Source organism: Pogoniulus pusillus, chromosome 26, assembly GCF_015220805.1.
Source record: "Pogoniulus pusillus isolate bPogPus1 chromosome 26, bPogPus1.pri, whole genome shotgun sequence".
NCBI lineage: Eukaryota > Metazoa > Chordata > Aves > Piciformes > Lybiidae > Pogoniulus > Pogoniulus pusillus.
Window position 1 is genome coordinate 17,698,525 of NC_087289.1, and position 26,726 is coordinate 17,725,250.

General features: G+C 52.5%; 1 protein-coding gene across 1 annotated transcript in view; it reads right to left on the reverse strand.

Moving 5' to 3' along the window:
- GPC1 (glypican 1) overlaps positions 1-26,726 on the reverse strand; it is a 299,494-nt gene that overhangs the window by 139,967 nt on the left and 132,801 nt on the right. Inside the window, exon 2 of the mRNA XM_064165388.1 lies at positions 6,982-7,140. Within this exon, the coding sequence (XP_064021458.1) occupies positions 6,982-7,140 (159 nt within the window). The remainder of the gene's footprint in view (positions 1-6,981; positions 7,141-26,726) is intronic.

Genomic DNA, 26,726 nt, shown 5'->3' on the forward strand with positions numbered 1-26,726 from the left:
GCAAGCAGTTGGAAGTCCCATGACTTTGTGCAAAACTGACACACAGCTGAGTGATAGGCACTTCACCCTGCCCAAGGAATCTCCCCCAGACCTGAGAATGGTTCTAAGGCTCCCAGCACAATTCAAGCACCAAAGCACTTTACTGTCTAACTCCTGTGCTGCAGCCGGCAGAGAGGGCAACAGTCAGCTCGCAGCACCTTGAAATCATCTGCTTGAGCCAAGTTCTTTGCCAGTGTTTCATTTTATAAATCATACTGAGAACTTCCCATCATAGAATCAGCCAGGTTGGAAGGACCTCCAAGATCATCCACTCCAACCTAGCACCCAGTCCTATCCAATCAACCAGACCATGGCACTAAGTGCCTCATCCAGGCTTTGCTTCAACACCTCCAGGCACAGAGACTCCACCACCTCCCTGGGCAGCCCATTCAAATGCCAATCACCCTCTGACAACAACTTCCTCCTAACATCCAGCCTAGACCTCCCCTGGCACAACTTGAGACTGTGTCCCCTTGTTCTGTTGCTGGTTGCCTGGCAGAAGAGCCCAACCCCACCTGGCTACAGCCTCCCTTCTGGGAGTTGTAGACAGCAATGAGGTCTGCCCTGAGCCTCCTCTTCTGCAGGCTGCACACCCCCAGCTCCCTCAACCTCTCCTCACAGGGCTGTGCTGCAGGCCCCTCCCCAGTTTCGTTCTGTTTGAAAAGAAGCACATTCTGCAGCTGAAATCTCTGAGGCAGGTATAATGCTGTCTAAACAATATTTAGGACCATTCTCAACAGAAGATATCCTGGCTGCCTCTAAGACTCCCAGCCTTGTTTGCAATTTTATTATTGTCATTTTTCTTTCAAAGCAGAGAGCATGTACAATTTTCCAGGTAAATAAACTCTACCTAAACCCAACCCAGCAAACTTCAGTGGGTCCTTGTCCCAGTTTGTGCAGCCAGGTAAATACACCCCTGTCCTTGCATGATCAACCCTATGAGGAGAGGCTGAGGGAGCTGGGGGTGTGCAGCCTGCAGAAGAGGAGGCTCAGGGCAGAGCTCATTGCTGTCTACAACTACCTGAAGGGAGGTTGTAGCCAGGTGGGGTTGGGCTCAGTTGCCAGGCAAGCAGCAACAGAACAAGGGGACACAGTCTCAAGTTGTGCCAGGGAAGTATAGGCTGGATGTTAGGAGGAAGTTGTTGTCAGAGAGAGTGATTGGCATTGGAATGGGCTGCCCAGGGAGGTGGTGGAGTCACCATCCTGGAGGTGTTGAAGCAAAGCCTGAATGAGGCACTTAGTGCCATGGTGTAGTTGATTTGCTAGGGCTGGGTGCTAGGTTGGACTGGCTGAGCTTGGAGTTCTCTTCCAACCTGCCTGATTCTATGATTCTATGATCAAGAACCCTGGGACATCACAATTGGCAAAGATTTGTGTGCATAATCCCCCTAATGAAACACTGCTACTCTGACCTCAATATCCTCCTTAACACTGTCATATCAAAAGCACACTCTCCCATCAGTCAGTCTGTGGTTTTTCGGTTGGTTGGTTATTTTTTGTTGTTGTTTGGGGTTTTTTTTCCCTTTCAAAATGAAGATCAGTCCTTTGTAGCAAAAAAATACCATCTTCTCAGCTAAAAGGCCAACAGCGAGCCAGTGACCACATGCATAGCTCAAATCTGATGCCCCCAAATCCTGCTGACTACAGTAAACTAAAGGAAAACAACAAATGCACCAGTAAGCAGCTAAGCAGTACTGGGGGAGGTTCAACTTTAAATATAGCCCTGGTAGATCCTGGAGGAAGGGCAGCTCAGAAGGCAGGTGTCCTCTGCTCTGCACTCAGACCAGGGGCTCCTATTCCACAGGCATCACTTATGAATGCACAGTTATACCTATCATATGTCACCTGTGCTTCAAATAGCATCTGCTCAGCCTGGAGAAGAGAAGGCTTCCAGGAGACCTTACAGTGGCCTTCCAGTATCTGAAGGGGACCTACAGGAAGGCTGGGGAGGGACTAATGACAAGGTCTTGTAATGACAGGAGGAGTGATGGGTTTGAAGTGGAAGGGGGGAGATTGAAACTAGGTGTTGGGAAAGGGTTCATGACAGTGAGGGTGATGAGGCACTGACACAGGTTGCCCAGGGAGGTTGTGGAGCACAGAATCACACAGTGTGGTCAAAGATCACATTGGGTGATTCTGTGCTCCACAACCTCCCTGGAGGTGTTCAAGGCCAGGTTGGGTGAGGCCTTGAGTGACCTGTTCTAGTGAGAGGTGTCCCTGCCTATGGCAGGGGGTTGGAACTGGATGGTCTCTGAGGTCCCTTCCAACCTAGAGCATTCTATGGTTCAAGTCTCACCTCTCTGGCTAAGGAAATGCCTTCTCAGGAAAGAGTTCTGGGTGGTTTGGTTTGGGAGTGGGAAGAACATCTTGCAGTTGGTTTATTTCTCCCTGACAAAGCAGTTCCAAAGCGTGGTTTGAAACCAGTCATTTGATCAGAGGTTTCCATGGCCTCTGGCATTCTAGGCAAGGCTGGATTCTGAGTCAGACTTTGAGCAGGAAACACTTGTATGTCCCTTCTCCCTGCCCAGCCTATGAACCTCTTTCACTTTTACTTCCTCCACAGTCAGCAGAGAGAAAACTTGTACCTGCATTCACCCCAGCACTGCACTGCTGCAGCCTGAGTCAAAGGTGGAGGGTAGATATGGAAAGCCTGACACAGACCCAAGGCACCAGGAAGCTGGAATATTTTTATGCTGAGCTTGCCTGGGGTTAAACCCTTCCTTTTCCAGAGCTGGTCACTGAACCATGCCTTGTCTCATTTTAGGGGAGCACCTTTCCAACCTAAGCCATTCTCTGATTCTGTTCTTTTGTTCACAAATATATTGTCTCTAAAATACCTTGTAGGAGAGAAAGGACACTCTGCTCTTGGCCACAGAGTGGTTGCCCCAAAAGCAGCCAGTACAGGCTGAAAGAACAGATTTCTTCAAGAGGGCACAGCCATAGCTGAGAGCAGAAGCACTCTGACAATTCAGAGTTTTCCAGATCACAGCCTGCAAGGCTGAATTATTCTCCAAAGCAAAACGTTGAACACTAACAGGGAGAATATGACTTCAGAGGCAGATTGCCACAGCCTTGCTATTTTCTAGCTTGAGCTTCAGGGCAGTTCACAAGTAGAGACTATTGCCACGATCAGTGGCGAGATTACAGAAGCAGGATTTGCTGTTATGAATCTCAAAGAGACAGCTCCAGGTCTAAAATTAACATGCCACACCTGCTAGCAGAGAATATATGAATAATCTGATCTCCAGGCTGCAAATACTCCAAGCAAGGGTTGGACATACCCATCCAGTGGAGCCTTCCTCACTAAGTCTTCCTAAGGCCAAATGAAATTGCTAACACGAAGGCAATCTGTGCATCGGTATCCTGCAACCCCCAAACCTGCACTCTCAGCTGCTGCAAGGAAATCCAGCAACAACAGGCATTTGGTGTCAGAAAGACTGCCACTCATCAATCTGAAATGAAAAAACTCTTTCATTGAGCACCTCTAAACAGCTCCACCTGCAAAAAGTCTTGTTCACAGTGAGATTAATAACAGTGAGTGGAAGATAGGGTGTCCAGAGAAGGGCGATGAAGCTGGTGAGGGGCTTGGAGCTCAGCCCTGTGAGGAGAGGCAGAGGGAGCTGGGGGTGTGCAGCCTGCAGAAGAGGAGGCTCAGGGCAGAGCTCATTGCTGTCTGCAGCTACCTGAAGGGAGGCTGTAGCCAGGTGGGGTTGGGCTCTTCCGCCAGGCAAGTAGCAGCAGAATGAGGGGACACAGTCTCAAGTTGTGCCAGGGGAGGTCTAGGCTGGATGTGAGGAGGAAGTTGTTGGCAGAGAGAGTGATTGGCACTGGAATAGGCTGCCCAGGGAGGTGGTGGAGTTGCTGTCCTGGAGGTGTTGAAGCAAAGCCTGGCTGAGGCACTTAGTGCCATGCTCTGGTTGACTGACCAGGTCTGGGTGCCAGGTTGGACTGGCTGAGCCTGGAGGTCTTTTCCAACCTGGCTGATTCTAGGATTGTTTCAGGACCTAAGATGGTTTCACTGCCTTACCATCAACACTCCCTCAATTTTAAACAGCAGCAGCTAAAGGAAAAAAAAAAAGACTCCTGCTCACAGCTGAAGCCAAGCTTGAAGCAGACACAATAGGAGGATTTTCTTCTTTTTTAAAATCATGTCTTGCATAAATGATAAACTCTGTATCGATTGCAAGGGTAGTTAAGCAAACTAAAAAGGTTTAATGGGAGCAGGAGACATCTTATTGGCCTCGTGGGCTCAAGTGAGGTTATTCCCACTGCAAAACACCAATGATTTGTGCATTATGGTCTGTTAAAGCAATACATGGCTTATTGAGCACTTACTTTGACTGATGCTTAAAATAAACTCAGATAGGCACGGAAACAAAGCACTACTTTTGTGCAGTGCTGGGGAACAAAAACACTCAAAAAAGGCAAACCCTTACTTCTCTACCTGGCACCTCAAACCAAGCATCCTCTTTTCATCTGTTTGGGTTTGCTGACTATCACTGTTATTGCTGTTATTGTTATTAATGTGCCCAAACATCACACTCAACCAGTTCTTCAGCAGGTAATTTCTGCTTGTCAATACAATCCTCAAAGCTTCAACCAATTTCTGTACTCTCTTACACGATCAGATGCAGAGCTACGTTCTTCTGAGTGCCTGTGGCAGAATGAAAGGGCAGAGATATCAGTGGCTGCCACAGGAGGCAGCGCAGGGAAGGCTGCCAGACATAGAATCAATCATAGAATCAACCAGGTTGGAAGAGACCTCTAAGCTCATCCAGTCCAACCTAGCACCCAGCCCTAGCCAGTCAACCAGACCATGGCACTAAGTGCCCCAGCCATGCTTTGCTTCAACACCTCCAGGGACAGTGCATCCAGTGCCTCCACCACCTCCCTGGGAAGCCCATTCCAATGCCAATCACTCTCTCTATGAAGGTCTTCCTCCTAACATCCATCGCAGACCTCCCCTGCCACAACTTGAGGCTGTGTCCCCTTGTTCTATTGCTGGTTGCCTGGGAGAAGAGACCAACCCCACCTGGCTACAGCCTCCCTTCAGGTAGTTGTAGACAGCAATGAGGTCTGCCCTGAGTCTCCTCATCTGCAGGCTGCACACCCCCAGCTCCCTCAGCCTCTCCTCACAGGGTTTGTGTTCCAGGCCCCTCCCCAGCCTTGCTGCCCTTCTCTGGACACCTTCCAGCACCTCAACATCTCCCTTGAATTGAGGAGCCCAGAACTGGACACAGCACTCAAGGTGTGGCCTGAACAGTGCTGAGTACAGGGGAAGAATAACCTCCCTTGTCCTACTGGCCACACTGCTCCTGAGCCAGCCCAGGATGCCATTGGCTCTCTTGGCCACCTGGGCACACTGCTGCCTCATCATCAGCTACTCTCTACCAACATCCCCAGGTCCCTCTCTGCCTGGCTGCTCTCAGCCACTCTGTCCCCAGCCTGTAGTGCTTCTTGGGGTTGTTGTGGCCAAAGTGTAGACCCTGCACTTGGCCTTGTTCAATCTCATCCCCTTGGCCTCTGCCCACCCATCCAGCTTGGCCAGGTCCCTCTGCAGGGCTCTCCTACCCTCCAACAGCTCCACAGCTGCTCCTAGCTTGTTGTCATCTGCAAACTTACTGATGCTGGACTCAATCCCCTCGTCCAGATCATCAATAAAGATATTGAATAGGACTGGGCCCAGCACTGATCCTTGAGGCACACCACTAGTGCCAGCTGCCAGCTGGATGTGGCACCACATCCTGCACTAACCCCTGTGAGGGGCTGGATTTGAGTGCTCAGTGGCTGCGCTCAGCAGCAGCTACGTCAGGCTGCGTTCAGACATGAGCCTGAAGCAGCGGCACTGGAAGGCTCCTCTGAAAATCCCTGTTACTGCTTTTTAGGGAAGGTGAAAATCAATTAGAGCTCAGCTTTTAAAGGAATGCATTCACTGTGGTCAGCCTTGGCCACACACTTTGCAGGGCGCATTGCCTTTGCTCTCTGTTTGGTGCAAGGGCACTTAATCTTGCTCACCAGCTCCCCCAAGGCCAGGCTTCTTTCTTTACATCTATTATTTACTGCTTGAAATTTCCAGTCCCACCTTTCTGGCTATTACAGCTGCTTCCCATGATAACTTCCTATGATGACTGTTGATAAAGTTGGGAGGACTGTGATTCTAAAGGTCTGACCTTCTCCAAAACCTGATAATGGATACGGTTTCTGAACCATAGGTCATTTCAATTTTGCCAATAAGCCATTTATTTCCAGTGGCCTTCAGACCTTGAGGCTTACTGTGCACTGCAAAATGGATTCTTCAGGGAACAATAAAAGTCAAGAGAGTCAGCCTTAGCCTTGGCTTAGCAGGTTAGTTGGGATTCTGTACTTTGGGCAGACTTTCTGTATGCACCACAGCCTCCAAGGCTTTCACTGCTGTACAACACTTTCTGATGTTTGCGTGCAGCTGAACGCTGTAAGCATCCAGTGTGAACCACTAACCTCTCTTTCATAGGCAATCTTTATGGAAAGCAAAACCCAAGCCTTCTTCAGCCATCCCCACCTACCAAGGGCTATCCAGCCACCTTTACCATACCAGACTTGGATTTACAGCTCAAGGCACGGTGCCAAGTTCTACATCACTACCACAAATACGACGCTGCTGTGGTAGGAGTCGATTACACCATGCATTTAAAAGCTCTGTCAGTGCCAAGGTACACAGTTTGGTAGCATGAGTGCCTGCCAGCCTCCTCCAATGGCTTCACTGGAATGGGCTTCTCAAAACCACTTGGTCTTGCAAAACCACTGCCAGAGATGCAACTCCTACTGAAGGTCAACGCTTTGTGCAAACTATTGAGCAAGATGCAGAGGAATGTGTGTCAAACATGAATCTGCCTTGGACAGAGCTTGGCAAGTCAAGCAGTGCCCAGATCTCCAGCAGAGGGGCAGCAAGCAGGTTCTACTTACTGTCAAAGCTCCTGTGCTGCGCCGTCAGGACGGTCTGCACGGCACGACCTGCCTCTTTCAGCATGGCCTCAAACTCGCTGCGGCTCTTGTTGGCAAAGTTCTCCTCCATCTCGCTGGTGCAGCAGGTGTAGCCCTGTGGGCAGATCCGCAGGTGCTCCCCTAAAATGAGACAAGGCATGGTTCAGTGACCAGCTCTGGAAAAGGAAGGGTTTAACCCCAGGCAAGCTCAGCATAAAAATATTCCAGCTTCCTGGTGCCTTGGGTCTGTGTCAGGCTTTCCATATCTACCCTCCACCTTTGACTCAGGCTGCAGCAGTGCAGTGCTGGGGTGAATGCAGGTACAAGTTTTCTCTCTGCTGACTGTGGAGGAAGTAAAAGTGAAAGAGGTTCATAGGTTGGGCAGGGAGAAGGGACATGCAAGTGTTTCCTGCTCAAAGTCTGACTCAGAATCCAGCCTTGCCTAGAATCCCAGAGGCCATGGAAACCTCTGACCAAATGACTGGTTTCAAACCACGCTTTGGAACTGCTTTGTCAGGGAGAAATAAACCAACTGCAAGATGTTCTTCCCACTCCCAAACCACCCAGAACTCTTTCCTGAGAAGGCATTTCCTTAGCCAGAGAGGTGAGACTTGAACCATAGAATGCTCTAGGTTGGAAGGGACCTCAGAGACCATCCAGTTCCAACCCCCTGCCATAGGCAGGGACACCTCCCACTAGAACAGGTCACTCAAGGCCTCACCCAACCTGGCCTTGAACACCTCCAGGGAGGCTGTGGAGCACAGAAGCACCCAAGGTGATCTTTGACCACACTGTGTGATTCTGTGCTCCACAACCTCCCTGGGCAACCTGTGCCAGTGCCTCATCACCCTCACTGTCATGAACCCTTTCCCAACACGTAGTTTCAATCTCCCCCCTTCCACTTCAAACCCATTCATCCTGTCATCACAAGACCTTGTCAATAGTCCCTCCCCAGCCTTCCTGTAGGTCCCCTTCAGATACTGGAAGGCCACTGTAAGGTCTCCTGGAAGCCTTCTCTTCTCCAGGCTGCAGAACCCCAACTCTCTGTCCTGCCTATCCCATGGTGTGATGGTTTGGATGTTAACTGTCCCCCCACACTTATGAAAATCACCCAGACTAGACTCTGGGGCTCTAGAAATTGAATGAAGCTTTACACTTACAGCTTAGCACAAGACACAGGCAGATAGTTACAATATTTACAGCTATAGACAGAAATAGACAAGTTAAAGGTAATACAGAAACACAACAGCCCTGCCAGAAACCAGAGTCCCCAGGAGGGGCTCCCAACCACCCTTCCACCTTCTCCCCACCCCTCTACCTTACCCCAGACTTTGCTTTACATTCAAAGTGAGTTTGGAGGGTTGGCCAGGGGGGTAGGAAGCAGAGGGATTAGTCAGGCAGCAAGCTGGGGAGAGAGAAGTTCATGCAGCCCCAAAAAGCCAGAGAGAGACTCTGTTATCTATGTTTGTGTTCTTGTTCTTAACCATCTCAGCAAGCCTAGGAGTGCAGCAGCTATCACCACTGATTCCTTTTCACAGCCTAGCATCTAGTTCTTCTCACCAAAATGCCCCAGCTAGGCTCAAACTAGCACACCAGGGAATCACTGCTCTCCAGACTTCATGGCAGAATGATTCCCATCATCAGGATGGAGTTGTGCTCCCAGATGAGGGGAGTGTCAAGGAGGGAGGTGTGTACTTTGGAGTCCAATCTCTCACCAAATCCCCCAGTCCCCATGGGTACCCAGGCACCACTGCACCACACTGTCAAAGCAGCAGGAAAAGCAGCAGCTTGCTTCAGTATAAAACCCAGAGTCAAACACAAACACGTGGCTCAATTCCTGCAAGAGCAGCTGCAGTTTCAGTGGCAACGCTTGCCTGAGCCTACCTGCCCTTCCTTACAGCTCTTTCCCTGAGCTCTGCAAAGCTGCATCTGTGCAGGGAAGTCTTTGTGAGGACTGCTGACATGTGGCAGGCAGGCAAAGGGAACTATGATTTCTTGACAAGGCACAGCTTTGTTTCCTGTCACAGCAAATTAACAGCTCTCTCCGTGTCCATCCTCCTCTGTCTGATTCCTGCTGCCACAGAATTTCTGGTGATGATCAAAGTTTTATTGACACTTGTTTTGCCTTCAGTGCTGCCTTTGGTGCCCTCTGGAAAAAGCGAGGCCTCTTCTGTGCCCTGAAAGGCCTGCAAGCAAGGCAAGGGACCCCAAAGCATCCCAATGCTTCCCAAAGACTGTCCTTGCTACCACCCACTCAGTGCTACGAGCCCCTGCGTTCGATAGCACTCATGGAAGCACAGAATCAGTCAGGGTTGGAAGGGACCACAAGGATCAGCCAGTTCCAACCCCCCTGCCATGCCCAGGGACACCCTGCCCTAGAGCAGGCTGCCCACAGCCTCAGCCAGCCTGGCCTTAAACACCTCCAGCCATGGGGCCTCAACCCCCAACCTGGGCAACCCATTGCAGCCTCTCACCACTCTCCTGCTCAACAACTTCCTCCTCACCTCCAGCCTCACTCTCCCCACCTCCAGCTTTGCTCCATTCCCCCCAGTCCTGTCACTCCCTGACAGCCTCAAAAGTCCCTCCCCAGCTTTTCTGTAGGCCCCTTCAGATCCTGGAAAGCCACAAGAAGGTCACCTGGGAGCCTCCTCTGCTCCAGACTGCACAGCCCCAACTCTTTCAGTCTATGCTCACAGCAGAGCTGCTGCAGCCCTCTGACCAACCCAGTGGTCCTTCTCTGGACACACTCCAGCATCTCCACATCCCTCCTGTCATGGGGGCTCCAGAACTGGATGCAGTACCCCAGGTGGGGTCTCACCAGAGCAGAGCAGAGGGGGAGAATCACCTCCCTGGCCCTGCTGGCCACACTTCTGCTGCTGCAGCCCAGGCTCTGCTTGGCTTTCTGGGCTGCAAGTGCACACTGCTGGCTCCTGTGGAGCTTCTTGTCCGGCAGCACCCCCAAGTCCCTCTCCTCAGGGCTGCTCTCCAGCTACTCACTGCCCAGCCTGCATTTGTGCTTTCATTGCCCTGAGCCAGATGCAAGCACGAGCACTGATGCTGCCTCTCCATGCACTGTTACCTACCAGGGCTGCTGGGTTCAGCATAAGCCACAAATAGCCCTTTAGATTCATGCAACCACAGAACGTTTTGAGCTGGAAGTAGCCTCTAAAGGTCATCTAAGTTCAAGTCCCCTGCAGTGAGATGGGACAGCTGCAACTAGAGCAGGTTTCTCAGAGCCCCATTCAATCTGCCCAGCAATGTTTTCAGGGATGGGGCATCTACCACCTTTCTGGGCAGCCTGGGCCAGTGCATCACTGCTCTCACTGTAAAACAAATTCTTCCTTGTATCCAGTCTAACTGTCCCTTCCTTTAGTTTAAAACCATCATCCCTGGTCCTGTGCAAGGAGCACTGCTACAAAGAGTTCTTATAGGCCCCCTTTCAGTACTGAAATCACAGAAATCATAGAATCACCCAAGTTGGAAGAGAGCTTCAAGCTCATCCAGTCCCACCTAACACCCAGCCCTAGCCAACCAACCAGACCATGGCACTAAGTGCCCCAGCCAGGCTTTGCTTCAACACCTCCAGGGACAGCAACTCCACCACCTCCCTGGGCAGCCCATTCCATTGCCAATCACTCTCTCTGCCAACAACTTCCTCCTAACATCCAGCCTGAACCTGCCCTGGCACAACCTGAGACTGTGTCCCCTTGTTCTGTTGCTGCTTGCCTGGCAGAAGACATCAACCCTCACCTAGCTACAGCCTCAATGCCATGATAAAGTCTCTCCCTTGGGCCTTCTCCAGGCTGAACAACTCACACTCTCTGTCCTCACAGCAGAGGGGCTTCAGCCCTTGCATCACGTTTGTGTTCTCCTCTAGACCTTCTCCAATAGATCTGTACCTACTCTGCTGAGGGCTCCACAGCAGGACAGAGCACTGCAAGTAGGGTCTCACCTGAGTGGAGTAAACAGATTCACAAATGCTCTGTTCTGCTAAGTCAAGATAAAGCAGTGGGAGTGGACCACCTGGGCAACTGCCATCTCCTGGCCTGCTGCCACCTCAGGCAAGAGACCTGCCTGAAAGGGAGAGCAAACTTGGCTACCACCGAAAGAAAACATCTACATGCTCAAAGCTGCCTGCCAAGTGAGCTACTCACACAGACTTTGGGAACAAAACAAGGGAGAAAGTGTCCAGAGAAGGGCGACGAGGCTGGGGAGAGGCCTTGAGCACAGCCCTACGAGGAGAGGCTGAGGGAGCTGGGATTGGTTAGCCTGGAGAAGAGGAGGCTCAGGGCAGACCTCATTGCTGTCTACAACTACCTGAGGGGTGGTTGTGGCCAGGAGGAGGTTGCTCTCTTCTCTCAGGTGGCCAGCACCAGAACGAGAGGACACAGCCTCAAGCTACACCAGGGGAGATTTAGGCTGGAGGTGAGGAGAAAGTTCTTCCCTGAGAGAGTCATTGGACACTGGAATGGGCTGCCCGGGGAGGTGGTGGAGTCGCCGTCCCTGGAGCTGTTCAAGGCAGGACTGGACGTGGCACTTGGTGCCATGGTCTGGCCTTGAGCTCTGTGGTAAAGGGTTGGACTTGATGATCTGTGAGGTCTCTTCCAACCTTGGTGATACTGTGATACTGTGATACTGTGTGGAGATTGCCTCTGGGGGAGAGAAGGACTTGGCCCAGGAGGGAGAACTGGCAGGAGGAGCCCCGTGAGGCACGGAGGAGCAGGAGGAGCAGCAGAAGCATGCAGTCCGCTAATTAAAACGTGACAGGACCAGACAAACACCTCCGCGCCCCCGCCGCGGGCAAAGCAGCCAGCGCGCCTCAGCAGCGTGGCAGCAGGCCAGGCTCTCGCTGTGCCAGCAGCGCTTCAGACCATCGCCAGCCAGCTGGCACCTCGCAAGAGAGGGTCGCAGAGATGGGGGGAAGAGACAGAAGGCGAGGGAGAAGTCAGCCGTAGTTAAAACCACTTAATTTTACACAACTTGGTGACTTGGATGCAGTTTTTTCAGTGCTTGAACTCAGAGCAGTTCCCATCCCTTCCGAAGCAACATTTGTCTGCGCTTTCTGCAGGCATTTGTATGGCACTCAGCACCAGAGCACTGTGCCTCAGTGGGAAGCACAGGTTTTACCATTTGCCTTTGCAATTCCGACTCACTGTGCACAGAATGGTCTTAGAGTGCCACAAAAATGCTTTGCTTTCTTAGCTTTTTAACCTGCCTCCTCCTGAAAACGCTGTTATTGCTGAATCCCTCCCTTTTGTTTTATTGCCTTCAAAACAGATGCACTCTAGACTGTGTTTTTACTCTCCCCATAGTTCAAAGTTCATTCGTTTGCTAACGTGCTGTTATGTCATCGCTGAAGCTGCACTATAAATAGCTCTGGGTCCACTTGGCAGGAGATTGTCTGCAGATGTCTATGGAGAGCTGGAGGTGTTTTATGAGGAGCAAATCTGCGAGGCACAGTGTGTGCTCTCCCCTCCACTGCTGCGTCAGAGACATCTCCCCTTGCGCACAGCTGACGCGTCGCTAGCCGCTCGCTTGAGAACGCTCGCTCCCGGCTGCTGAAGGCAAGGGAGCACTGCAGGAGCCAAACTGGCAGCAAGCAGGGGGCTTGCTCCTTGAAGATCATAGAATCAACCAGGTTGGAAGAGACCTCCAAGATCATCCAGCCCAACCTAGCACCCAGCCCTAGCCAGTCAACCAGACCATGGCACTAAGTGCCTCAGCCAGGCTTTTCTTGAACACCTCCACGGACGGTGCCTCCACCACCTCCCTGGGCAGCCCATTCCAATGGGAAATCACACTGTGAAGAACTTCCTCCTAACATCTAGCCTAGACCTACCCCAGCACAACTTGAGACTGTGTCCCCTTGTTCTATTGCTGGTTGCCTGGGAGAAGAGACCAACCCCCACCTGGCTACAATGTCTTTCAGGTAGTTGTAGACAGCATTGAGGTCACCCCTGAGCCTCCTCTGCTGCAGGCTGCACACCCCCAGCTCCCTCAGCCTCTCCTCATAGGGTTTGTGTTCCAGGCCCTTCACCAGCTTCATTGCCCTTCTCTGGACATGCTACAGCACCTCAACATCTTTCTTGAATTGAGGGGCCCAGAACTGGACACAGTGCTCAAGGTGTGGCCTGACCAGTGCTAAAGATAATGGACAAACTCCCAGGGACTCAGCCCCAGAGAGAAGAACACTGTTCCACATGGAGTCATAACTGAAACTCAGCCCCACAACCCCAGCCCTTGACTTGCAAGCCCTGAGCAGAAAAGGTCTGGCAGTGGAGCACAGAGGCGCTCACGCTGTATTTGATGGCTCAGCTAATACCAGTACTGCTCTATACACTCTGGATTTAAATCACATTTGCCAGTAAGAGAAGATGCACTTTGGCATGCCTGGCTTCCCTTTGGAAAACTATTGGCTTGCCCAAGCCAAAAGGTATGGTTCAGTCTGGGTTTCCCTGGGCAAGCTGGCTCTCCTGCAAAGGTTGCTGAAGTTGGGGTAGGATGCAACTCACCAACTTCACAGTCTCTTGGAAACAGAGACAGGGCAGAGCATGCCTGAAAACAGCACCAAAGCACCAAACAAACATCTCATTTATGATTAACTGCCCTGGACTGGAAAGGAAGAGGCAGGACGCTGATGACAAGAGAATATCATACTGCTTGGCTATGGGCTTGGGTTGTCCTTCAAATACCCTCTCAGCTGGCTGGGTTAGCAGATCATTTTGGTTATCAAATTCATTACTGCATGTGAGAGTGCTAAACGTTAAACTGCTTGACCACTTCTCCCTTGGGGGTGGAGCCAGGCTGCTTTGTGGCAAGGTCCTCACAGGGAAAAAAAGCCCTGCTCACAGCCACCACTGACATCACCTGAAATAGGGCTCAGCTTCCTGCTTCCTTCCCCTCTGTGCTCCCAGTCTCACTGCCTTGGCCCACACTGGCTCCCGTCAGCCACAGGCTGTGCCATGACATGGTAAGACACAGGACTGGCAGAGAAGCTCTCTAGGTGTTCACTGCTGCTGTGTTCCACCCCATGATAAGGCTCTATACCTGAAAATAAAAAGGAAAAGCAGTCCCAGGGGTGTAAAATGCAGTACTGAGAGAAGGGTCCTTGGCTACTTTAACCATGTCAATAGTGCTGGTTCTGTCCATCTCACAGGATAGTTGATATTGAATTCATTACATTTGCAGAAGGTTTGGGGTTATTTGGATGTGTCAGAGTATCTAAATGCAAGTTATTACAAAATCATTCCTCCCAGAGGTTAATTTACTTCAGGCTGTGAAAAAATCCCATCATGATTCTTATATCCTCCCATTCACTCTCCAAACTGTCCTAAAAATTAATCTCATGTTCCCAGACCAAAACTGACCCCCAGGCTGCCTCAGTCCAGCCTCCCATGCTAGGACACCTACAGCCCAGAACTAGCCCTCGAGAACTTCTGCATGGACATCTTTCAGTCAGTCAGGTTTGCTGAAGTCCCACACTGGTGAGACTCCCCTGCCAGGCATGGCATGGACACCAGGGATGCACACCTGGTCAGGTACAGCCAGTGAGCATGACAGCATCCAGCAGCCAAGGAGCTCCAGCACGCTCCTACTGTCCCTAGTAGGCACTACTCTCTGTTGGCCTCTCTTCACACCTAAATCCAGGCTAATGAGCACCATGGTCAGGAGCTGAGGACAAAACAGTGTAATTCAGACAATGGCACTTCTCCCCAACCCCTTTCTTAACCATGTCAGAGTATTTGCAGCTGATGCAAAACACGCCTGGAGCTGGTACAGATGTTAAAGTTACCTTGCAAAGAGATAGTACAACGAAAGAAAATCCCCTTCCTTATGCTCCCCAGCTTTTCTTGCTCCAGGTATACCTGCCCTCATCTTTCTTGACATACATAACTTTAAAGAGAACATGATTTAGTGCATACTGATAAGTGACTGACAGCACAGCTTCTAGCACTAGTACCACGATGCTGCACTGAAAGATTCTTGCCACAGATAACTGCTAGAGAAAACAAGGGTACCCCAAAAACATTCAGACCAGGAGACAGTCCTGTCTGACTGCCCTCAAAAGAGCTCTTCATGCCTTTTATGTTCTAGATGTGCTGAGAAACATCAGCTGGCAAGCCACTTCCAAACACCCACATCCCATAATATTTCCTTAGAATCACAGAATCGTAGAATCAAGCAGGTTGGAAGAGACCTCCAAGATCATCCACTCCTGTCCCCCAGCCCTAGCAAATCAACTACGCCATGGCACCAAGTGCCCCATACAGGCTTTTCTTGAACACCTCCAGGCACGGTGACTCCACCACCTCCCTGGGCAGCCCATTCCAATGCCAATCACTCTCTCTGACAACAACTTCCTACTAACATCCAGCCTAGACCTGCCCTGGCACAACTTGAGACTGTGTCCCCTTCTTCTGTTACTGGTTACCTGCCAGAAGAGACCAACCCCCACCTGGCTATAATCTCCCTTCAGGTAGCTGCAGACAGCAATGAGCTCTGCCGTGAGCCTCCTCTTCTGCAGGCTGCACACTCCCAGCTCCCTCAGCCTCTCCTCATAGGGTTTGTGTTCACCAGCCTTGTTGCCCTTAGATGCCCAGGCATACAGCTGGTCTCTCATGGCAGCTGCTAGCATCAGGCTGAGCAGGGCAGCAGACTGCTCCATTAAGGAGAGCACAGATCAGGCATTCTCCCATACTGCCAAGGCAGGCGTCAGGCAAGGGCTGCAGCGCCCGCGGCTCTGGTGTGCAGTCAGCTGTCGGCAGAGCGCTGCAGCTTCTGCTTTCTGATTAGCTATGGAGAGCACTGTCACCTCTGGCTTCACTTCACACACGGTGTCAGGGCAGGCAGAGCACTCCTCAATATTAAGCATTATGTGGCAAACCTTTGCTCAGTGTGCACTGAGCCATGTTCTTCCCAGCCTAGTGATAGCACCGTTTGAGGATACACATGGTGGGCACGTGTCCTGGTAGGGCATAAATCCTGCCAGGCTGGTTTAACTCTTGCTCTCCTCCTCCTGTTGTGGGCCCAGGAAGTTGAGCAGATGAGTAAACAACAAGGGTTTGTTCCCAGCACAGCCTTCAGGGCTAGGGGCTCAGAGCCATGGGTCAAGGGTCTTGTGTTGCCCCTCAACGTGCCTGCGTGCCCACAGGAGGCACGAAGCTTTGAATTCACTGGCCAGAACAATGATGCTGATGCCTATTGGCCAGTTTCATTTTCAAAGCAATGTATTTGATGGGGGTGACTTAGAAACCACCTTTCTGCACTGACCCCCACTGGGAGCAGCGCCTCATTTGCCGCTTCTCAGCTGGGAATCACAGTGGCCACGTGTTTGCAGCTTGCAGTAGCTCAACAGCATCATCTCAGTGCTTCTCTCCTTCCCTCTGCCTGGAACATTTCGTATAGAATCATAGATTCAACCAGGTTGGAAGAGACCTCCAAGCTCAGCCAGTCCAACCTAGCACCCAGCCCTATCCAATCAACCAGACCATAGCACTAAGTGCCTCATCCAGGCTTTTCTTCAGCACCTCCAGCCACGGTGACTCCACCATCTCCCTGGGCAGCCCATTCCAATGCCAATCACTCTCTCTGCCAAGAATTCCTCCTAACATCCAGCCTAGACCTGCCCTGCCACAACTTGAGACTGCGTCCCCTTGTTCTCTTGCTGGTTGTCTGGCAGAAGATTTTACTCCAGGATCATTACCATGAGTTTTAGAAGTGTCTTTGTACAGGAAACTAACTCAAGAACCAAAGCACCATGAGTACACCTGCTGGAGTTAATGCTAGGGCTCCAGAAGCGCAGCTAGAATTTGTCCTGTTTTCACATTCCTGTTTTCCCAAGTTCTGATTGTTTAAACTGTTAATTCTGTGTTTATGAATACCCTCTGTGCAACTATTTCCTGTGGACCGAAAATCCAAAGAATCTCAGGGACTTTTCCCAAATCTGTGAGCAGTATTAACAAAAATTAATATTCATACAGAAAATAATATTCGTAATTCATAAGGAATTATTAATTTCCACAACAGCAAGGCCATGGGCTGGCTAAGAAATCAGGAGCAGAACAGGGCTGTGAGGGAAGGCTGTGTTCATGTGAAGCCATGATATTCCAGAACTTTCAGACCAAGAAGAACACTCAGCGTAAGAAGCAGAGGTGGGAGGGTATAGCCAGGAACCAGCTCCTCCATGGACTCAGGAGACATCTTGGATGAGCCAGCCTGGGAGCTGTAACACAGCAAGGGGGAGACTGCCAGAGAGAAGCTCTCTGCTTCACCAGCACCTTGCAGGAACCTCTCATGGACTCCAGTACATGCTGTGTAGCAAGATCAAGGTTGACCTCTGCAAGGCCTAGGCTGCCATATAGCAATTGTTACTGTTCACACATGGAAGAGGAAGGTGTCACCTCACCTGCTGCATCCACTCCAGCCTCCCTCTGCACATTGCTGCTGCCTCCCAGTCTCAATAAGGTGAGAGTGCTGTGACTCCACCACCTTGCTGGGCAGCCCATTCCAATGCCAGTCACTCTTTCTGCCAACAACTTCCTCCTAACATCCAGCCTATACTTCCCCCAGCACAACTTGAGGCTGTGTCCCCTTGTTCTGTTGCTGGTTGTCTGGGAGAAGAGATAAACCCTCACCTGGCTACAACCTCCCTGAATTCAGGTAGTTGTAGACAGCAATGAGCTCTGCCCTGAGCCTCCTCTTCTGCAGGCTGCACACCCCCAGCTCCCTCAGCCTCTCCTCATAGGGTTTGTGTTTCAGGCCTTCCACCAGCTTCATTGCCCTTCTCTGGACACCTTCCAGCACCTCAACATCTCTGTTGTGTTCAAGAAAAGCCTGGATGAGGCACTTAGTGCCATGGTCTGGTTGACAGGCTAGGGCTGGGTGCTAGGTTGGACTGGCTGAGCTTGGAGGTATCTTCCAACCTGGTTGATTCTATGATTCAATGATTCTATTTCTCTTTGCCATTGCTGATAGAGTCTCTGGGTATCTTGAGAGACAAAAACGAATACATGAAGTCTTTTCAAGCAGTGCACACCACAGGTCTGAATTTGTCCTGTGTCAGCAGCTTTTATAATGCCTTACACCATCTGATGACTGATCCAATAGCTTGTGCTATCTGGGATGAACTAATGTTTCCATTCCAGATAAAGAAAACAAGGGCTACGTTCCACATCAGTGATAAAAACAGTAAGCTGGAAAAAATGGCTAGGGAGCATGCTTATTCTGGCAAAGCAATGCATGGGTTTAAGATGGGACAACACCAAAACATTAAATGCTTGTTCCCACAGCTCATCACTCAGACCAGGATTATACCGACAGAAGAGAACAACCAAGAGAGTAAAATCCACAACCGAGAGCGCATAATGCACTTTCCACTCCTTATTCTTCCAATCCTACCAGGATTTAATAAACTATTAAAACTCTGTTAACCAAATAAGACAACTTAATCTGTCTACTGCGTGGAGTTGGCTCCCTACCAGGTTAGTGCTGCTCTGTAATTGCATTACAGTGAAACCCTGACACAGCGAATAGATACAGGTACTTATGAGATGTATCCCAACTGGCATCCTCAGAGTAGAAAAGCACTGATGGCTGAGAAGGCTCTGGCACTGCTCTGCTTTCTATCCATGCAGGCTGTTTAAGTAGGGAGCCTGGCTCCCAGGGAGGATGGGAGAATCACAGAACCACAGAGTCAACCAGGTTGGAAGAGACCTCCAACATCATCCAGTCCAACCTAGCACCCAACCCTATCCAGTCAACCAGGCCACAGCACTAAGTGCCTCATCCAGGCTTTTCTTGAAGACGTCCAGGGACAGTGCCTCCACCACCTCCCTGGGCAGCCCATTCCAATGCCAATCACTCTCTCTGTGAAGAACTTCCTCCTAACATCCAGCCTATACTTCCCCCAGCACAACTTGAGGCTGTGTCCCCTTGTTCTATTGCTGGTTGCCTGGGAGAAGAGACCAACTCCCACCTGGCTACAACCTCCCTTCAGGTAGTTGTAGACAGCAATGAGCTCTGCCCTGAGCCTCCTCTTCTGCAGGCTGCTCACCCCCAGCTCCCTCAGCCTCTCCTCATAGGGTTTGTGTTCCAGGCCCTTCACCAGCTTTGTCTCCCTTCTCTGGATACCTTCCAGCACCTCAACATCTCTCTTGAATGGAGGAACCCAGAACTTGACACAGCACTCAAGGTGTGGCCTGACCAGTGCTGAGTACAGGGGCAGAAGAACCTCCCTTGTCCTACTGCCCACACTGCTCCTGATGCAGGCCAGGATGCCATTGGCTCTGCTGCCCACCTGGGCACACTGCTGGCTCATCTTCAGCCTGCTATCTACCAGTAGCCCCAGGTCCCTTTCTTCCTGGCTGCTCTCCAGCCACTCTGTCCCCAGCCTGTAGCACTGCTTGGGGTTGTGGCCAAAATGCAGAACCCTGCACTTGGCCTTCTTAAATCTCATCCCATTGGCCTCTGCTCACCCATGCAGCCTGTCAGGGTCCCTCTGCAGGGCTCTCCTACCCTTCAACAGCTCCATACCTGCTCCTAGCTTGGTGTCATCTGCAAACTTACTGATGCTGGACTCAATCCCCTGGTCCAGATCATCAGTAAAGTTATTGAACAGGACTGGGCCCAGCACTGATCCTTGGGGAACACCACTAGTGCCAGCTGCCAGCTGGATGTGGCACCATTCACCACCACTCTCTGGGCTCTGCCATCCATCCAGCTCTTGACCCAGCATGGAGTGTATCTGTCTAAGCCATGATTTGGCAGCTTGGCTAGGAGCTTGTTGTGGCAGACAGTGTCAAAGGCTTTGCTGCTGTCCAGGTAGACTACATCCACAGCCTGCCCCACATTCACCAAGCAGGAACCTGATCATAAAAGGAGATCAGGTGAAGGGGAGGCTGAATGAGAATCTTCTCTGTACCTGCTCTGTTTGTGTGCCAAAATAGTCCAGGCTGAGGCTGCCGGCTCAGTGTCACGCTCGCACACTAGAACTGTGGTATCAATTTGTTCAATCCTAGACCCCCATGTCAGGGGAATTTATAAGACAGGCAAACATGGGCAAAAGAAGTTAATTAACAGTGGGGGAGAGCCACCTCCATGTCCTGGAAAGATGTTAGAGTACAGAGTAGAAAAGAGTGCCTTCAGAAATGACAGTCTGAAAATCCTCATGTCATCTGCGTACGCTGCAGTGGCAAACTGCCCAAAGGAAGGGAGCAGAGAAAATGTCACAAATGCTGACAACAGGCTTGAGTCTTGCTGAAAAGATCTGCATGGAAGCACCTCACCCACACATTGCTCCTTTGGTGTTTAGAAGTGTCTTTTTGAATGAAACAGAACACCCTTTCCCATCTGTTCCAGTGAGTTCTTTGGGCCCTCACACACGGGTACCCTGCTCTGGGTGCAGGTTGAATACCTCATTATAGCTTAAACACTAAAACCACCAGGAGAAAGGTATCCACACAGTACCTATGGCTCACCTGCTACAGCCATAGGGAGGAACTACAGTGCTGAGTAAGCCATGACAAACAATCCAGATGGCTCTATGGCTCAAAGGGCAGGCTGTGCTCACCCTGTCCCCTGGCAGCAGAGCTGAGATGCGCAGCTGGCAGAGCTAAGGTGCGCAGCTAGCAGAGCTGAGGTGCGTAGCTAGCAGAGCCGAGGTGCGCAGCTAGCAGAGCCGAGGTGCGTAGCTAGCAGAGCTGACATGCACAGCTAGCAGAGCCGAGGTGCGCAGCTAGCAGAGCCGAGGTGCGTAGCTAGCAGAGCCGAGATGCGCAGCTAGCAGAGCTGAGGTGCGCAGCTAGCAGAGCTGAGGTGCGCAGCTAGCAGAGCCGAGAAGCGCAGCTAGCAGAGCCGAGAAGCGCAGCTAGCAGAGCCGAGGTGCGCAGCTAGCAGAGCCGAGGTGCGCAGCTAGCAGAGCCGAGAAGCCCAGCTAGCAGAGCCGAGGTGCGCAGCTAGCAGAGCTGACATGTACAGCTAGCAGAGCTGACATGCACAGCTAGCAGAGCCGAGGTGCGCAGCTAGCAGAGCCGAGGTGCACAGCTAGCAGAGCTGACATGCACAGCTAGCAGAGCCGAGGTGCGCAGCTAGCAGAGCCGACGTGCGCAGCTAGCAGAGCCGAGGTGCGCAGCTAGCAGAGCCGAGGTGCGTAGCTAGCAGAGCTGACATGCACAGCTAGCAGAGCTGACATGCACAGCTAGCAGAGCCGAGGTGCGCAGCTAGCAGAGCCGAGGTGCGTAGCTAGCAGAGCTGACATGCACAGCTAGCAGAGCTGACATGCGCAGCTAGCAGAGCCGAGGTGCGCAGCTAGCAGAGCCGAGGTGCGCAGCTAGCAGAGCCGAGGTGCGCAGCTAGCAGAGCTGACATGTACAGCTAGCAGAGCTGACATGCACAGCTAGCAGAGCTGACATGCACAGCTAGCAGAGCTGAGGTGCGCAGCTAGCAGAGCTGACATGCACAGCTAGCAGAGCTGACATGCACAGCTAGCAGAGCTGAGGTGCCCAGCTAGCAGAGCCGAGGTGCACAGCTAGCAGAGCTGACATGCACAGCTAGCAGAGCCGAGGTGCGCAGCTAGCAGAGCCGAGGTGCACAGCTAGCAGAGCCGACGTGCGCAGCTAGCAGAGCCGAGGTGCGCAGCTAGCAGAGCAGAGGTGCGTAGCTAGCAGAGCTGACATGCATAGCTAGCAGAGCTGACATGCACAGCTAGCAGAGCCGAGGTGCGTAGCTAGCAGAGCCGAGGTGCAGCTAGCAGAGCTGACATGCACAGCTAGCAGAGCTGACATGCACAGCTAGCAGAGCCGAGGTGCGCAGCTAGCAGAGCCGAGGTGCGCAGCTAGCAGAGCCGAGGTGCACAGCTAGCAGAGCTGACATGCACAGCTAGCAGAGCCGAGGTGCGCAGCTAGCAGAGCCGACGTGCGTAGCTAGCAGAGCCGAAGTGCGCAGCTAGCAGAGCCGAGGTGCGCAGCTAGCAGAGCTGAGAAGCGCAGCTAGCAGAGCCGAGGTGCGCAGCTAGCAGAGCCGAGAAGCGCAGCTAGCAGAGCCGAGGTGCGCAGCTAGCAGAGCCGAGGTGCGCAGCTAGCAGAGCCGAGTAGCACAGCTAGCAGAGCCGAGGTGCGCAGCTAGCAGAGCTGACATGCACAGCTAGCAGAGCTGACATGCACAGCTAGCAGAGCCGAGGTGCGCAGCTAGCAGAGCCGAGGTGCACAGCTAGCAGAGCTGACATGCACAGCTAGCAGAGCCGAGGTGCGCAGCTAGCAGAGCCGACGTGCGCAGCTAGCAGAGCTGACATGTACAGCTAGCAGAGCTGACATGCACAGCTAGCAGAGCCGAGGTGCGCAGCTAGCAGAGCCGAGGTGCGCAGCTAGCAGAGCCGAGGTGCGCAGCTAGCAGAGCTGACATGTACAGCTAGCAGAGCTGACATGCACAGCTAGCAGAGCTGACATGCACAGCTAGCAGAGCTGAGGTGCGCAGCTAGCAGAGCTGACATGCACAGCTAGCAGAGCTGACATGCACAGCTAGCAGAGCTGAGGTGCGCAGCTAGCAGAGCCGAGGTGCACAGCTAGCAGAGCTGACATGCACAGCTAGCAGAGCCGAGGTGCGCAGCTAGCAGAGCCGAGGTGCACAGCTAGCAGAGCCGACGTGCGCAGCTAGCAGAGCCGAGGTGCGCAGCTAGCAGAGCCGAGGTGCGTAGCTAGCAGAGCTGACATGCATAGCTAGCAGAGCTGACATGCACAGCTAGCAGAGCCGAGGTGCGTAGCTAGCAGAGCCGAGGTGCAGCTAGCAGAGCTGACATGCACAGCTAGCAGAGCTGACATGCACAGCTAGCAGAGCCGAGGTGCGCAGCTAGCAGAGCCGAGGTGCGCAGCTAGCAGAGCCGAGGTGCACAGCTAGCAGAGCTGACATGCACAGCTAGCAGAGCCGAGGTGCGCAGCTAGCAGAGCCGACGTGCGTAGCTAGCAGAGCCGAAGTGCGCAGCTAGCAGAGCCGAGGTGCGCAGCTAGCAGAGCTGAGAAGCGCAGCTAGCAGAGCCGAGGTGCGCAGCTAGCAGAGCCGAGAAGCGCAGCTAGCAGAGCCGAGGTGCGCAGCTAGCAGAGCCGAGGTGCGCAGCTAGCAGAGCCGAGAAGCACAGCTAGCAGAGCCGAGGTGCGCAGCTAGCAGAGCTGACATGTACAGCTAGCAGAGCTGACATGCACAGCTAGCAGAGCCGAGGTGCGCAGCTAGCAGAGCCGAGGTGCACAGCTAGCAGAGCTGACATGCACAGCTAGCAGAGCAGAGGTGCGCAGCTAGCAGAGCCGACGTGCGCAGCTAGCAGAGCTGACATGTACAGCTAGCAGAGCTGACATGCACAGCTAGCAGAGCCGAGGTGCGCAGCTAGCAGAGCCGAGGTGCGTAGCTAGCAGAGCTGACATGCACAGCTAGCAGAGCTGACATGCACAGCTAGCAGAGCTGACATGTACAGCTAGCAGAGCTGACATGCACAGCTAGCAGAGCTGACATGCACAGCTAGCAGAGCTGAGGTGCGCAGCTAGCAGAGCTGACATGCACAGCTAGCAGAGCTGAGGTGCGCAGCTAGCAGAGCTGAGGTGCGTAGCTAGCAGAGCTGAGGTGCGCAGCTAGCAGAGCCGAGGTGCACAGCTAGCAGAGCTGACATGCACAGCTAGCAGAGCCGAGGTGCGCAGCTAGCAGAGCCGAGGTGCACAGCTAGCAGAGCCGACGTGCGCAGCTAGCAGAGCCGAGGTGCGCAGCTAGCAGAGCCGAGGTGCGTAGCTAGCAGAGCTGACATGCATAGCTAGCAGAGCTGACATGCACAGCTAGCAGAGCCGAGGTGCGTAGCTAGCAGAGCCGAGGTGCACAGCTAGCAGAGCTGACATGCACAGCTAGCAGAGCCGAGGTGCGCAGCTAGCAGAGCCGACGTGCGTAGCTAGCAGAGCCGAAGTGCGCAGATAGCAGAGCCGAGGTGCGCAGCTAGCAGAGCCGAGGTGCGCAGCTAGCAGAGCCGAGGTGCGCAGCTAGCAGAGCCGAGGTGCGCAGCTAGCAGAGCCGAGGTGCGCAGCTAGCAGAGCCGAGGTGCGCAGCTAGCAGAGCCGAGGTGCGCAGCTAGCAGAGCCGAGGTGTGCAGCTAGCAGAGCCGAGGTGCGCAGCTAGCAGAGCTGAGAAGCGCAGCTAGCAGAGCTGAGGTGCGCAGCTAGCAGAGCCGAGGTGCGCAGCTAGCAGAGCCGAGTTGCGCAGCTAGCAGAGCTGTGTGGCCGCCGGCTGGGCAGGCAGGTGGCACCACACCGGCGTGGTGGTCAGACTGGTGCTGCTCCAGCTGCCCTGCCCACGCTCTCGGGTTAGATGTGCTCAGAATTCGGTGAGGTGTGCCCAATGGGTCCCAGAAGTCTGAAGCAAGGAGAACCAAACCCCTCCTTTATTTTGGAATCCATTCCATCCCATCTTTGCCTACTGCTCACACGCACACCTGCAGCCCTGCTTCCCCGGCTCTTATCTTCAGTAACCTACTGATTATCAGCTCCTTGTAACTTCTGATCACACCCAAACCAACTCCTCCCACTTACGCCATCTCTCTGCTCCCTCAGGTTCTCACTCAGGACTTAGATCTGCCCTTAGCTGCCTGGGCCTGCCTGTCTCTCAGCTGTGCACACAAAGCAGGAATCAGCACAGGGTGCAATGATCCAGGCCTATGTTTAAGGACAAAGTAGGAAATGCTTTATAATTCACAGTAGAAAATGTCTTTTTCAGCAGTTCTGAGGGAGGAATGAAAGAACAAGGGCCAAACCCACAGATACCACAAGCACTGAAGGATGTCTATCTAGCAGAACTGACTGAACACATCAAAACCCAATGTTGCACAGTTCGCCTTCTGGCCACCGGACCCACTGCTGTGGAGCCTCTGAGCAGATCTCTGCTCCAGGAAAGGAAATGATCCACTATGAAATTCTTCAAAGAGGAGCTGGGACATGGCCTACAATTAGGATTCTCCAAACAAATCAATCTTGAAAAAAGCCTTCAGTGCAGACTAGACCAGTTGCAAGGATCACAGAGAAACATTCAGGGAGTTCACTGTTGCAACCTTTCCCTCTCCTCTTTCCTTAAAGAGAACCCTTAAAAAGACTCTTGGACAAGGGAAGAATTATCTTGTCTCTTCACATAACACTTGTGTGGGAATGTGTTGAAGTTGTGTGTCATAATCCATCACTATCAACCTCTTCTGGACTTGTCCTGAGCACATCAGCTTCTCACCAGATGTTTTGGTAAGGTTTTTTGGGATCTTTTTTTCCCCTTCCTACTTGAAACAATGAGTCTGAGTCTCTTTATGCTTAGTTTTCTGCAATCTAAAAGTAAGATGGAAGTGGAACTCTATCACTCTTATCAGACACAGCTCCACTGGAGACTTCACAGCAACATAAATACATTATTACATAAGAGGTAAAGCCATTAATTAACCAGAGTATTGCTGTTCCCCCAATTTCATCTCAGAAAATGTCTGCTGGAGAAGCTGTCATCTCTTCCCTCTGCCCTGGCAGCTTGCTCTCAGAAGGATCAGACTGGAAAAGGAATCTTCACAGTAAAACAAGGATTAAAGATACAGCTCCTACTATGAGGTCTAAGAGATCATAGAATCAGTCAGGGTTGGAAGGGACTACAAGGATCAGACAGGTCCAACACCCTGCCATGCCCAGGGACACCCTACCCTAGAGCAGGCTGCCCACAGCCTCAGCCAGCCTGGCCTCAAACACCTCCAGCCATGGGGCCTCAACCACCTCCCTGGGCAACCCATTCCAGCCTCTCACCACTCTCCTGCTCAACAACTTCCTCCTCACCTCCAGCCTCACTCTCCCCACCTCCAGCTTTGCTCCATTCCCTCCAGTCCTGTCACTCGCTGACAGCCTCAAAAGTCCCTCCCCAGCTTTTTTTAGCCCCCTTCAGATCCTGGAAGGCCACGAGAAGGTCACCTGGGAGCCTCCTCTGCTCCAGACTGCACAGCCCCAACTCTTTCAGTCTGTGTTCACAGCAGAGCTGCTGCAGCCCTCTGAGCATCCTCGTGGCCCTTCTCTGGACACTCTCCAGCATCTCCACATCCTTCTTGCAATGGGGGCTCCAGAAATGGATGCAGTATCCCAGGTGGGGTCTCAGCAGAGTGTAGCAGAGGGGGAGAATCCCCTCCCTGGCCCTGCTGGCCACACTTCTGCTGCTGCAGCCCAGGCTCTGCTTGGCTTTCTGGGCCGCAAGTGCACACTGCTGGCTCCTGCTGAGCTTCTGGTCCAGCAGCACCCTCAAGTCCCTCTTCTCAGGGCTGCTCTCCAGCCACTCACTGCCCAGCCTGCATTTATGCTTGGCATTGCCTCGACCCAGCTGCAGGACCTTGCCCTTGGTCTTGTTGCACCTCCTGAGGTCGGCTTGTGCCCACCTCTGCAGCCTATCCAGGTCCCTCTGGATGGATCCCTGCCCTCCAGCCTGGCTGCTGCACCACACAGCTTGGTGTCATCAGCAAACTTGCTGAGGCTGCACTCAGTGCCTCTGTCCATGGCACCCACAAAGCTGTTGACCAAGACTGGTACCAGGACTGACCCCTGAGAGACTCCACTTGTCACTGGCCTGCACTTGGACAAGGACCTTTGTTTTATTCTCCATTAAAGACACAAAAAAGGAAAAGATGGGGCAATACTTCATGTAACCCATGACAGGAACTTAATGGAGGGGTTGGTGACAAACAAAAGGTATTCACAGTC